Genomic DNA, 14,887 nt, shown 5'->3' on the forward strand with positions numbered 1-14,887 from the left:
GGGGGAACAGGGGATGCTTTTCAATAAATGATGATGTCATCACGGTTCGCCAACGCCAGCCATTTTCTTTCCGCCCGTCCTTCTCGAGACCACCCGAGGGATTCTCATTCCCATTCCGAAGAGGTCCTCCCGGGCTGGAAGGGATGACACACTGAAAGGGGAGGAGAGAAGCCCCCGAAAGAAAACATTCCCGTCTTCGGCGGCGTTCCCTCCTCCGCCCTTCCCGGCGTGCTCGTCGGCCTCCTCGTCCTCCGTAAACTGGTCCACGTCGTCCCTCCTCGTCCTCACCTTTCCTCTGTACTGAATAAAAAAAAAAAAGGGACAAACTGTGAATAAAACCTCTTTCTTTTTGTACAAGAGTGTCTGTGCTCAGTGGCTCTCTCTCGGGAGGAGCGGGGCGGTGTTGTTGGAGGGAAATAGCGAGTCAACGTAAACATTTGATCTGGTCGCAAATTGGTTGTTTTCAACTCCTACCAAATTTTAAATCATTAAGTACAGTTTTTATTACCTTCGCCATTCCGCTCCTCTAAATCAAACTGACAACTGCTGGCATGTTTGCATTTGATGCCTGTGGATATTGTCATTCATCAAGGTCATTTCATTCTGAGGACATTGAATCGATCACGACTGGACCGCTCTGATCTGTTCTGACAAGCACAACAATGGACCTTGCTGGTGGTCAGTAAGTCAATGTTATGAAGAAAATGGTCCTCAGATCCGCTTGGGGAACGTGCAATTCTGATGAAAGATATCCAGCTAGGTTACAAGTTGATTAATTTTCCAAAGCCTAAAACATAGTTGACAAAGTGTCTACGATGGATTAAGGCTCGCGGAAATGTATCACAAAGGACTTTTAAAACAGAGCACTGGGTTCCATTACGAGCCAAGTCAAATTAATTCCCCCATTCACTTATAAAGACTACAATGATATTACTCGTGATCTTTTCAAGTAAAAAGTACTCACCCTGCTTTACACGCGAAGTACAATTCCACAATTTTATCCTGTTGGATTTCAATATGTAATAAGTTTGTGAGGCGTCACTTTTTTGCACCCTGCTCCATCCAAAATCTTAATTCCATGCACATAACCTTGCGGGAAATAGTTGCAACCTCTCTGTAGAACTCTCTTGGACAAGTCTGTCGCATTTGGCAAAAAAAACACACCCTAATATTATCTGGAATATGTGACAGAAAATCGACTTCAATCGCCATTTCGGAAGCTTGTGGGACATGGCTAAGGGGGCGGAGCTCAAGATCGCCATCGGAAATGTCCATTGCAATCGATTCAATAACCTGAGAATATCCGTGTTTCAGTAATTCTTAGATTAAATTGTTTCCAACTGCATGGAAAAGTGTAAAGAACTGATCACCTGCCTTAGCCTTATCATTTCTCACTTGAAATTGAACTCAACTAATTAATTGGCATAATGTAAAATCCTAAATCTACATTACCCAGCTCTGTAATCGTATCCATAAAAATTTGCATACCAACTCCTAGCATGTTAGCATTTTAACCTTTGGAAATAGTAAGCATTTCAATAGTTAAGTTATAGCATAAAAAAATGAAAGAAAAAAAAACCCATGCCAAAGAAACTACCCCTCGCACCCATACCTCTTTTTTTATTTTTTTTTTTAGGATTAGTACAGGGCAGAACGGTGGATAACGTGGTAAAGCGTTGGCCTTCATATTTCTGAGGACCCGGGTTCAATCCCAGCCCCGCCTGTGTGGAGTTTGCATGTTTTCCCCGTACCTGCGTGGGTGTTCTCCGGGCACCCCGGTTTCCTCCCACATCCCAAAAACACGCAACATTAATTGGAAACTCTAAATTGCCCCCTAGGTGTGATTGTCTCTATGTGCCCTGCGATTGGTTGGCAACCAATTCAGGGTGTACCCCGCCTCGTGCCCGTTGACAGGTGGGATAGGCTCCAGCACTCCCCGAAATCCTCGTGAGGATTAGCGTCAAAAGAAAATGGATGGATGGATGGAAGGAAGGTTTAGTACAGCCATGGTAAAACGAGCTCAAAACCCCCGACGTTAATCTAAAGTTGAGCGACACCCAGTGGAACGTCATGTAACTGCATTCAATTGTTAGGAATTTGTCACAAAAACATGCAGAATGTAAAAGGGGAAAAACTAAAACCGGCATCGACACAGGGCTAATTTAATATATTATAGTTTATTACTCATCACAAATGTCATCATCACCATTAATCAATTAAATACATCACTTGTCGATGTGGAGGAATGAATTCAATTAGCTAGACTATCGTCAATTAATTCACTTTCACTAGAGTGAGAGTAGCTTGTAAACTCAAAAACACATAAAAAAAAAAAAACAAAGACAAGAGCCTCATAAATCTTTGTGTCGATGGAATATTTTCCAGACGAGAAACGCACAAAGGATCCGACATAAATGCACTACTTTCTTTGAGTCCGCACCTGGTAACCACGGTGACGTATTGCGCCAGTCATCGTTTGCATAGGAGCGTTCGTGGAAACGCTACACGTGTGTGTGTTTGTGTGTACTTAGGAGTGTTTTAACATAGGAGGACATTTTGGATGCACAAAGATCCTTCACAACTACGACAACAAGAGGACAACGACAAAAAAGGGGAGTCAGTGTTGCTCGCACTGCACTGATGTGCTGTTGTCATGGCAACAAGCGAACGCTCCACAGTTACGTCGCAGGAAGCTTCGAGCTCCCACTCCCAAAAAACGTTCCAGAACACGACGTGGAATAATGACGACGACGTGCGACGGCGTTCCAGTCGACCAGGCGTCCGATAACTCTCATAGAAAAATAAGAACAATAATATTAATCAGCATTATATACTATATATGATTAAATTAACCACTCTGTACATAAATACATCAGAAGGTGAGAGGTTAATGCTACATAGGCACACCGGGCACCTCACACTCAAGTGGTTTATTAAAATAAAATAACATTTTAAAAAATTATGTATAAAAAAAAAAAAAAAAAAAAAAGGAGGGAAACCTGCTGATAGCAAGCCCGACAGGAAATGTTTTTGTTTGTTTTACGAGAAGTGCAAAGACCATCCTTCATCGTCTTCCGGTCACATTCTGACATTTGGATGAATAAAATGCATTATTATTATTATTATTATTACTATTATTATTTAAGTAATACTCATTGGTCTTATTTCTACAAAGGAGGAAAAATGTTTTATGAGAATAAAGGGTTTTTTCCCCTCCAAGAAAAAATAAAGTTGGACAAAAAAGTATTTCTCTCACAAGGCGACTAAATTAATATTTTTCAAGAATAGTCATGTAGCGAAGGACACTGGTAACGTCAAGAAACGTGTTTGTGTAAAAACTGTGGAAACTAATCACGAGTGTCTTCCAGCAGCGACCACAGAAAGAGCAAACCGAAAATAGCAAGTCGCGTAGATAATTTCCTCATTAAATAACGTCTCATCTTTGAAAAAGAAAAAAAAAACCTTTATTCTCATAAGACAATTCTTCTGTTTCAGGTGTCACTAATCCTTCTTGGTGGCCATCCGGCACTGCCGTTTCATTCATTTACTGAGGTGGCAGCAATTAGGCCGAACCTATAAAAACTACTTGACTGCCTTTTTGAAACGTCCCCCTTATTAGTTTGCGTTAACTAAAAATCACACAAAAAAGCACCACCACATGGTTGGAACACTCCGTCATCAGTGGGGGAGGGGTTTGGGGAGGCGCACACCACAGTAACGCCACACGACTTAATAAATAGCTCGGGTGCGCCCCAAAACGTTCCCGATTTAGGGTTCCGGACGTTTTCCCGGAGGTGACTCGGCATGATGGTAAGCATCCAACTCAACGCCTTATGAGGCAGAGTATCAATTCTTATTAGAAATATTTACATCTTCTGTGGTTTTTCATGGTTAAAATCTCTTAAAAAAAAAAAAAAAAAAAACAACAAAAAAGTGGCGCCCTGTTGTGAACATGAGATCACATCCTCGCCATCCAGGAAGTCCCATTTCTTCAACATAAGCGCATAATTGCCCAAGTCATTTTTAATTTACTATCGCAATATCAATTTAAAAAATCATGTGCTTGTTAAAGTTTTTTTTTTTTTGAAATATTTGTTGATTCTCAGTCATCCCGGTCAAAGCTTGAGACAACTAGACTATTCTTGTTTGTTGAATTTATTGCATTTTAACTTCTTTTGCAAAAACAAAAAACAACTTGGGCAATTATGCAAGTACGTAAATAATTTTTGAATCCTTCCCTCCATCCCCAAGGGTGACCTTTTTTTCCCCTCTTTCTTACTCAGCCTCCTTTTTCTTTTCATGCTCCAACGAGGCGGAACTTCTGGCTGCGGCAGGCTCGCCATTTTTTTCGTGGTCAGACCCCGGTGCCGCCGCCCCTTTGTCCTTCTTCTTTCCCGCCTTCTTCTTCTCTTTCTCCAGACGCTCCTTCTCCTTTTTGAGTCTCTCCTTCTCTGCCTTGTCCTTCTCTTTCTTTTCCTTCAGCCTCTTCTTTTCATCCTCACGCTCCTTCTTCTTGTCCTCCTTGCTCTTCTTCTTCTTGCGCCCGTCCTCCTCCACACGGGGTGGTGGCGTTGCCGGCGGGGACTCGGTTTCCCCTTTCATGATGGCGTCGGTGCCCGGCATCAGCGGGGCGTTGTTGGCGGTTGGCGAGGGGATAGTGGGAGTGATCTGCTCCGAAACAATCCTCGGGGTGGGGGTTAAAGCGTTGGGCGCCGGTGCGCTGTGACCACCTCGTGGGCCGGCCCCCACTAGGGGACTCTGGACTTGCGGTACCCTCTGTGCCGCCCCAGGAGGAATGGGCGGCTTCTGGCTGACGGCCGGGGGAGACTGAGGCCGCGCCCCCTCGGAAAAGGAGGGCCCCGAGAAGGAGCTCTTCTTGGCGTGCGAGTGAAACGGCGTCCTGGACTTGCGGAAACCCGGAAGCGAAAGCAGAGAGGACGAAGCCCGCAGGGGTCCCGGCGGCGGCACGGAGCTGGCCAGGAAGGAGAAGCTGCCGCCCGAGCTGATGGCGGCGGCGCGGCGCCTGTGCTCGAAGATGGCCCGGGTGCCGTGCAGGCGGCGCCCCGGCTGGTGAGTCAGCTCCCCACGGGACTCACGCCACTTCCTCACCTGGACACTGCACTCACGCTCAATCAGTGCCTCCGTCACCTGGAGAAGGATCACCTGGAGGAACCAGAGAGCGATACGGGAGGAAGACTTCACTTAGGAGTTGAGGAAATAGTTGTTTTTTTCCAGAGGATAAATATGGCTGCACGTATTCCAATATTGTCTGGGTGCATTGCTGAGGTTTGTTTACAAATATAAAATTGTTTCAATGTTTATCAGGCGGCGCGACCAGTAGTTACTGAACATCCCGCATCTAGGAATTATTGAAGAAAAAAAATATTAAAAACAGCATCCGCATTGAACAGCTGCTCGGATATTTCAGTACGGCCCCCAGGCTGCCAAGCCACAAGGCGAAACCTCTCTTTGCGTTCAGTGTTAACGTATTGTCAACCGCTACCGGATAAACTACCGGTTTGCATGCGTGTTTGCAGAGGTTGATGGGCAGAATCGTACTGGCTTTGTCACAATTTGAACCAGTAAAAACTTCGAGAAGAGTAGTGACGCACCTCTTGAACCAAGCTGTCCTCCTTAATGGTGTCTGGTGAGATGCCCCTGAGCCGCTCCATAGTCTCGTACATGCCCTGCACCTCCCGCAGTTTGTCCACCGAGCCCAGCATCTGCTTGAGCAACACTAGTCCCACCCGAAATACGATCTTCACCCCTGGAAAAACACGACAACATAATCTATTAAGTGGGGAAAAAAAAGTCCACAGCAATGTTCCCTCTAATTTTTGACGTGTTGAGCAAAGACACTAAGCCCATGAGCGCCCCCTTTGGCCACCCTGGGCAACATCAGATGTATGCACTGCGGTCAATCAGTGTCATCCATTGAAGTTACATCGCTCATTAAAAGGTTCAGATTACATTCCCATCAGAACATTTTGAAGAACAATTTTGTGTTTTTGTTAACTTACACTGAAAATGTCAACAAACAAAAAAAAAAATACATTCCAATACAAATATATACCAAACCAACTATTAACTATAAATTTGAATTTTTTTTTAACCCACAATGATGTCCCCGTCTGTTTTTCTTGGTGTAAAACTGAATTATTGCTTCCAGAATATCTTTCGCAATGCATGTTGAAAGCTGAATGATGCTCCCAAACAGCTTTAGGGTTAATGTTATGTTGTTTCCTATATTTAAAATACAGATTTAGCTTTTTGTGCACTGTATCATCTGTGCTTTCATCCTTGATCAGGCAGTGCCAAGGTGGAATTTTAACATTACACACCATCTCATCCTGCACTCTCTACTTTGGCTTCAGACCAGAACTTTCTCACTCAAAAAAGAGAATATCTCATCCAGTTTCACTACTTTTTCTTCTATTATTCACATATCCTGGTGTTTGTAATTATGATTGTACCCCTTTAAAATGGATGGGGGCGATGTCAGGTAAACTAGGAAGTAGTAGTGTGGCCCGGTGTGACCGAGCAGCAGCTCTTTGTGAGAGGCAGTGTGCTGCCGTGTTAAAAAACAAAACAAAACAAAAAAAAAACCACTTCAGGCTGTAGTTAACTGCATTGGATCTGTTTTCCTCTGCGCTGTGAGAGTGCGACAAGTGCGCAAATGCGCAGTTGCGCATTTTAGAGGGAGCATTGGTCCACAGGTACATGCACAAGCATGTAATGTACACGTCATAATGCGCACCCTGAGCGCCGATTTTTCAGAATTACTGCCATCTTGCGCAAAAGAAAGAGATCAAATCTGTTAAGGTGACTCGTATTTCGTACCTTCACAGAAAAACATGTCCCATACACGTAGCACGCAGGCCCAGGGCAGCGTGCGTGAAAAGATGCACATGAACCACTCTGTCATGTAGAGGATGGGGTCGATCTTGAACTTCTTCAGGTGTCTGTAAGCCATGGGACACGTCCGGCGTAGCAGTGAGAAGAAGATCTCGCCGTCCAGCTGAATGGCTTCCTGAAAAGGGGAAAACAACACAAGTTGTCAAAAGAAGAGAGAACGTAAAGCTGAGGTTTACAGTGGACTCACCAGCCCGGCGCTGTAGTAACCGGGGAGATACTTCTCACATATCTGCACCAGGCACCAGAAGGCTTGCTGGAGATCAAAAGTGTACACACAATATGAATTATTGTCGACAGACATCTTGTGACTAGGCACAAGACAGTGAATGAACACAGTAATGCATCATACTCACCACACTGAGAAAAGATGACTTACATCATGCACAATAGAAATATAAAAATAATCATTAGAAATTATCAGTAGCCTGTCTGCTCTTCCATGCCTCACTTAAATGAATTTTGGGATAACCGTTTTTGAAGGCGCATTCATTTGTCACATGTAGAGTGCGGATCATGGTTCGGACATTTCAAAGATTTGTATCGCAACTTTCAGTTTGTATACTGTATCATTACAGGCTAAGTCCACTTGGCAAGTTGCAATTAAATTGTTTCACTGTTACACTTGACATTTATTTGTAATAATCGTCTGTGTGCACAGCAGAAATAGAACAGAATGACTAAAAATAATCCGGACAAAAAAAAAAAAAAAGTGTATGGCATGGCTGAGCACATGAACAATGGGGTCGTGATTAATATGACGGCTCCTCTTGACGGTTATAAATGACAACTTCTGCCTTGCACCAGTGAAATAAAACAGAACAACAGGAAATAGTCCCTAAATAATTCAGAAATTGGCTAACTCTCACTCACCTCGGCGGGCATGTGCATGAGGAGCACGGCGGCCACGGGAGCCTGCGCCTGGCAGTAGCCCTCGTCAGGCCGGTAGATGGTGTAGGCCTTCAAGATGCGGTACAGATCTTGTTGCCTGCGGACCCACAACACATTAACCAGAACTGCCTACATTTAAACCAAATTACATCTCTGTATTAGAGGGACGGAAACTTTTTGAGGGCGTGTGTAAATAAAGTTGGGTTTGATTCTGACCCATGGCCGCCGCGGGCAGCAAACATTTCATGGAAGGGGAATTGCCGATGAAGATCTTTCTCAATGATGTCCAACCACTTGGGCTCCCCCGGCTCTCTCTCCAGCTCCTGCAGGCGAGACAAAATCAATCAGTGAAACATGAGCATTTGCAAGCGGCTAGAAGACACAAACAAGACGACAGGAAGTTGATACAGAGCACCGACGAATGTCTCCTCCCTCCGGCAGCGAGTGGACTCCCACGTCTGACAGGCGGGATTACGCGGTGTAATAAGAGGCTTACGGCTTCCTGCACCTCGCAGACGCCTCAGCCACAACTTCCCGTTGCCAGCCTGCCACTTTAACACGACTTAAACATGTAGGTCAAACCCGGCGGTCCCATTTCCCCCTTCTAATAGATTCCTTTGCTTAAATTCCAAAATGAAGTTGTCACGTAACTCTGATCATGCTTTTTTTTGAGGCGTGTCGAGCATTTCATTTTTAAGCATTGACCAATGGGGCGGATATGATTGTGCAATATAGTGATCCCTTGACATGACCAGGAAGAATTGAAAAAAAATGTAAAAAAGAAAACAAAATCTAAACATTGTGTTGATCTATTTTGCTGTCTGGTAATTGGTAAACTTAGTTCTACTGTTACATTTTTAAAACATATAACGTGATGTGTGTGCCTGCTTACTATAATCATTCATAACTGTGTTTTTTTTCAAAGAGGATAGTTTAACAAAACAGGTTGTCTTTCAGCATTTTATCCCATATAAAAACACACATCGAACAAAAAAACTTTTCAGTTTGATAGTCTATTCATCTCCAAGATACATATGTCATTCACAAATTCCAAGAAATGTCTGAACTAACAAAACTGCAACACTGAATGTCCGGCATTTATAAGAATTTCAGGCATGGCTGGGAACTTTGTACACAAGCGTCTTACCACTAAAGCGAGGTACACACAAATGTGTGAGGTGTGTGAAGTGTGCCCATATGATCGAGGGTGTATGTGCCATCAATCCTAAAATGGGCCGAGCTATAAAGTCCGTGACTTGGACATGAAAATGAACAACAGCCAATCAGGAAACTCGCTGAAGCTGGTAGCGTTAACCAGACACAAATAAAGCAGAAACTGGTTATGTTGATTTATAATATTTATCATACTTTAGCGTAACGTGTCCATGAAGGTCCTTCATTAAAACAGAAATTAGCTGCATTTTTCTATTTCTTCTTCTTTTGTATTTTTCATGTATACTGCAGGTATGTGCAATACAGGTATGCGTTTATCTTGCTTTAGCAGCTCAAAAGTCTACAAACATTATTGTACCTCAAATTTGCCAGCGTTGGCGTCCAGCAGCTCCTGGCTGTTGGACAGCAACTGCCACGCTTTCGAGCGGAGAGACGAAGGGATCCCTTTCCGGCATCGCAGCTTTACCTGCAACATATCAAATGCACATTATTAACGTGATATAACAATGTAGTTACTCTGTTTGCCCCTCAAAGTGTTTCGGATGACTTGCATGTCAACACGAAGCTGTAAGTGTGCATTCTCGTACCTTCTGGAAGCGATGTTTGACCCACTTGTCCCAGTTGTTGAACATGTCCAGCCATTTCATCTCCCTCTGCCGGGACACCTCCACCCGCACTTCCTTGTCACTGCCACAATGAACAATACGACCACGTCACAACGATACAACTGCGGATACAAGTGCGTTCTTACTAAAAAGGTGGGAGAGTGGTGTTAAAGCAATTCGCTTATCAAAACTTATCAAGAGGGGAGCTGAGAGGTTCGAATGCAGAAGGTCATCAGTGCATGTTGATGACTCAAACGCTCAGCAGCATGTGAGTCACAGCAAAGGCAGCTTAATAAGGAACTTTAGAGCAGGAAAGAGATGGCAAACTAAAGTAATGACATGAACAAGCGCAGCCATTTGCATGAACTAATAGAAATTACAAATAAAACCTTTATAATCGGTCAAACAGAGTCGAACTGCGCCCAGTCATTAGTTGTGCAGGCAATAGATGGTACTAAAGGTCGTGTCTCGTCACAGAGGATCACATGAAATATCATTTAATAATGGTGAGAATGGTCAGAGTTCTGAGGACCCGGGTTCGATCCCGTCCCCGCCTGTGTGGAGTCTGCATGTTCTCCCAGTGCCTGCTTGGGTTTTTGCTGAGCACTCCGGTTTCCTCCCACATCCCAAAAACATGCAATATTAATTGGACACTCTAAATTGCCCCGAGGTGTGATTGTGAGTCTGGCTGTTTGTCTCTTTGTGCCCTGCGATTGGCTGCCAACCAGTTTAGGGTGCCCGTTGACAGCTGGGATAGGCTCCAGCACTCCCCGTGACCCTCGTCAGGATAAGCGGCAAAGAAAATGGATGGATAATGACGATTTGAGTCACTTGCAAAGCAATGGCCTAATGGCACCTTCATTTTATTACTATTAATTAATTCTATATATTTTTACAGATATTTTGACTTTTGTTACCTGGAGAGGTATCAGGTTACATTTTTCCAAAGGTCAATCAAAACGTAATAGCAAATGTGCAGGCAATGTTTCCACTTTTCAGTCACATTTTAACCTTTTTATCTGCCATTAAAGTAAAAAGGAAGTTAACCAGTGTTGTACTTCACTAATGTAAAATGGAGGCAATTTGCGTTGTAGATGAGCACGATGCAATCTTTTTTTTTTTTTTTAAATTAACATCAAAGGCACATTAAAAGTTAAAACAAACGTTCAGTTTTAACTATGCAATGTTCTCATTTGAAAACATGACCACTTGTCACACAAGTGCAAAAGGTATGATACACCCACAATGAATAGTTTGATGCGAACCGAACTGACCTCCCTTCGCTGAACTGGTTGCCGCCCAGGAATCCATACTTGTCAGTACGCCTAACCGCCAAGCCATTGATTTCAGAGTCAGAACCCAGCGAACTCCCGTCGTCCCCGAGGCCCGACAGCGACTCCAGCGTCCCTGACATCAGGCTGGCAGACTCCAGGTAGCTGAGGGTGTCAGGGGCCGGCCGGTGGGCGCCCGGTGGGGGTAGACTGGGTGCCGGCTCTTGGATGAGTGGTACCGTGGGGCTGGAGTGGGACACTGTGGGGCTGGGGTGCCCCGCCGTTGGAGGGGGGATGCACGGCGGGGGTACGCTGGGGGAAAGTTCTTGGATGACCGGCACCATGGGGGTGGGGGACGGCACCGTTGGGCTGGGATGCACCGCTTGGAGAGGCGGGGTGCAGGGCGGCGGCTGTGCTTTGATGGGACTTTGAGGCTTGGGGGACACGGGCGGGGGAGGACTCTTGGGGGCTCGCTGTGGTTTCTCTTCCACAGGTGCCGCTGCATGGGGCGCTGCAGGTTGTGCCACAGGGACATCAGCTGGAGGAGTGGGGGGAGGCTTCTGGGTGATGCGCACGCTGGGATACAGGTTGGGACCAAGGCTGATGTCAAGGGAAGGGGGCGCAGGTTGCGGCACATCTGCTTCTATGTAAGCACCAGACTCCGCCTCTTCCGCTTTCTGGGGCGGCGCCGCCTGATCATAGCCCACAGGGGTCTCTGCAAGCTCTGTTGACAGGCTCGGTAGTGGTGCCGTCGACAGCGTGGTGGGAGTGTGTACGGTCACATTTACATCATTGCAGAGGGCAGAACTGGGGGCCAACGGCGACGCAGGGGGAGGCGCGTGGGAATCAAGCAAGGCTGGAGATTGCGACGGGGAAAAGGCAGTGAGTTCGGCCATGTTGCGAGAAGAGCTCTTCTGTAACATTTTGTAACAATGAATCAGTCAAAACACATCTGCAGCTCATACCGATTGTTTTATGCCACGACCACAAACACGGCTCAGTGATATGATGATGACAAAGTGGCAAAACTAACCCGTTCATTATAATTGTTTTGTTGCATTGTCAGTCAGGAAAATAGAACAGGCTTTAATTTTTAATGCACAAGGTAAGGGTTACCGTGCATAACAAATGAGAGACACGATTAAATTAAGCAAGACACATTCAGGTGTGACGAAGTTTGCTTTGGACTTTTTTTTTTTTTTTAACTGAATTATTTTTAAACATTTTTTTCATTTATTTTGCAGACAACGGTGGTCATTATTAATAACCAGTGTGAGCAACAATCATAGTAATTACTACAGGCCTCATGTCATGCACGCCTGTGTGCATAAGTGCTGCAAACTTTTTTGACTATGGATTAATTCCTATTGCTGTTGTCTATTTATTTTGTGCAAGCAAGCTGTTATGAAATATTGGTGATGAGCCATTGCATTATTCATAACATTCTGTACATTGTGAGCAAGCATGTACTCGTGCATGATTGTGGACTCCTGTGCGACTGGATGAATTATTTTTGTTCAGTTAATTTCTACTGGGCAAGGGGTAGTTTTAACTAATAAGTGGCATTGGTTATGGCCTTAAATATAAGACATATATTGTGCATGGCCGAGCACTTTTATTTCCACTAGATTACTTGCAAATTATTCTCGTTCTATTTCTTTCTATTGCGCATGAAGCAGTAATTGTGAATAATTGGTGTTAGGAGCAATCCCATTAATCATGACACGTACATGCTTGACAGGGTGTGCCAGGGATTTTTTTTTAATATTCAGAATGATTTCCAGTAGTTTCATTTCTTTTGCAAACTGTGGCAGGCTATCACGATAGCGTCATGTTTATGCGTACTGGACACACAAGAGGAGCATTTACGATGGTTATTTCTTTTCATTTCAATCAGGTAGCGTGCTGCACTCTCTCAACATAACAATGCAACAATACATGCCAGGCTGTATTTCCTCTTATGCAAGCTGGGATATTTTAAATAGAAAGGATATGATGAGTAATTCCACATTGTTGCAGACTCTGCCAGTGCACTACGCAGGTCGCATGACCGGAGTAACATCTTCAGCACTGGTGACTCTTTCATAAATCGTGGGTGTCAAGTGCTTCACAATAACATAACAGCCTTGTCAACACAACGCCAATCCGCTATTCTGCTGATCAGGCAGTGTGGAGCCTGTAGGCGGCTACATGCTAAGCTAACAACACTTTTTCGAGGGCCCCCCTCATTGAGAGGTCCGGCCGCCCAGCAAGGACGATTTACGCACGGCTAAGTAGCCAGCGCGCATCTGATGTGGCAGAAGGCCCGAGCCGAGCGAGGTCCGAGGCCTCGGCCACTCTGCCGGCCGTCAAAAAAAAAAAGCTCAACTCACCCACGCCGGCGTTGTCACTGCGACGCGTCCGCCCGTGTGTCCGCTGAGGGTTCCCGGGCTTGCGTTGGCCCGCCACAGCTACGACTCCGCCGACAAGCTCCTCGGTGGAGAGTAAAGGAAACGCGGTGGAGGCGACCCACCGAAACGGTAGTGAGGGTGTCGAGGGTCGGCGGCTGCGGTTGTTGGTGGTGGTGTTAGCCAGCTAGCCAAACACCGAGCTACTAGCTTCTCCTAGCAGGAGCCGTCTGTCTGTCTGTGTTAGCAAAGCGTGCTAGCCCCCGTTACCTGGTCAACCATCTCACTGGTGCAACCTGCTCATTTTCATTCCTGCATCACTAAAAAGAAAAATAAACCACTTCTTTTTTTTTCTGTGTGTGTAATTCATCTGAGTTCAGCGGCGCTGGTACTTCGTCTGCTAGGCACCCGCATTTCCGACTGACAGGTCCGTACGTGCGCGTGTCTGCGGCGGCGGGGACGCGCACGCAGCTGCACGGCAACAACCCCATTAATGATATTAAAAATGTTTTTTTTACCACGACAGAACGCCGGAAGATATAACAAATACTTGTCGCCTAAATACTTAATTCGCTGACTTTAAAACTGGTATAGCGAGATGGGTGCTGATGTAATTACGTCACATTGGTGCACCTAATTAATTTGATCGACAGATGACGCCAGATTCAATTTAGTTCAGCTTTTGTATTCATCGTATTCATTTCTGACAGCATTAAAGTCAGGTAATAGTGTGTAATCCCACATTGAGCCCGAGCATTCTTGAAACAAAAATAATTATTTTCATCGTACAAGACTTTGTGTATTTAATTTATAAATAATGGGTTGCATTAATTTCCAGATGGGAACACAGATTTCTGTACGAATAAGGACAAAAATGTAAAAAATTCAACCAACTGGTGTGGTATGGGAGTGTTCGGCAATTCTGCCTGAGTACCGGAAAATTAGCACTTGCTCAAAGTCCCCTGTAAGTCTATGAATTCACTCTATGCCGCCTCACTAAACTGAGGCAGGAAAGGTTTTGACCAAATCTTAAAGAAACCCAAAAGTAGTACATGAATTGCATATCACAGGTACTGGATGGAATATTGTTCATTTTTCCTGATAGCAGCCCTCCCATAGGGAAGCGTATTGCTGTCACCCCCCAAAAATAAATAAATAAATAAAAATCCTATTTTTCGCCCCCCCCCCCCCCCCAATAAAATCCTGCTTTTAGAGCTAATTTTATGGAAGCGTATTGCTGTCACACACACACACAAAAAAAAAAAATCCTGTTTTTCGGGGTAATATTTTTCCCTCTGTTTTTCGGACATTTTATTTCTGGAAAAACAGGATTTGTGTGTGTGTGTTTGTGTGTGTGTGTGTGTGACAACAATACGCTTCCATATCTCCCAGGCCTATTTTGTCGCTCCCTATCCATCAACAGGCTACTTCTGAAAAAAAAAAAAAAAAAAAAAATAAACACCTTTTTTGCACCCCCATAGCAATGCATTTATTGTTCTCTACGCAGCAACGGTAGACAGCAACAAGGACTGCATTTCTCCACACTTCCCTGAGAAGCGTGCAAATGTTGTGGCGGTCGCAATGGAAAAAACACACAGAAGGAAACCAAAGACAAGGCGTGGCTGCTGACAAATGCTGAGGGAACACC

The 14,887-nt window shown here is 44.8% G+C and overlaps 1 protein-coding gene across 2 annotated transcripts; it reads right to left on the bottom strand.

Moving 5' to 3' along the window:
* Nucleotides 1-159: 159 nt before the first annotated feature.
* Nucleotides 160-13,679, bottom strand: LOC133514231 (TBC1 domain family member 10A-like). Of its 2 annotated transcripts, none has more exons than XM_061845740.1 (11): nt 13,225-13,679; nt 10,856-11,766; nt 9,564-9,663; nt 9,335-9,442; nt 8,020-8,126; nt 7,786-7,900; nt 7,103-7,168; nt 6,841-7,030; nt 5,613-5,767; nt 4,280-5,163; nt 160-300 (listed from the first exon to the last, which is right to left on the bottom strand). In XM_061845740.1, the coding sequence occupies exons 2-11, from the start codon at nt 11,746-11,748 to the stop codon at nt 285-287; spliced, it is 2,634 nt and encodes an 877-aa protein (XP_061701724.1). In that variant the 5' UTR covers nt 11,749-11,766; nt 13,225-13,679; the 3' UTR covers nt 160-284. The 2 variants fall into 2 exon arrangements, with proteins under 2 accessions (XP_061701724.1, XP_061701723.1); XM_061845739.1 differs by lacking the exon at nt 160-300 and adding an exon at nt 2,162-2,788.
* Nucleotides 13,680-14,887: the final 1,208 nt, after the last annotated feature.

The sequence above is a fragment of the Syngnathoides biaculeatus genome, chromosome 16 (genome assembly GCF_019802595.1).
Source record: "Syngnathoides biaculeatus isolate LvHL_M chromosome 16, ASM1980259v1, whole genome shotgun sequence".
Taxonomy (NCBI): Eukaryota; Metazoa; Chordata; class Actinopteri; order Syngnathiformes; family Syngnathidae; genus Syngnathoides; species Syngnathoides biaculeatus.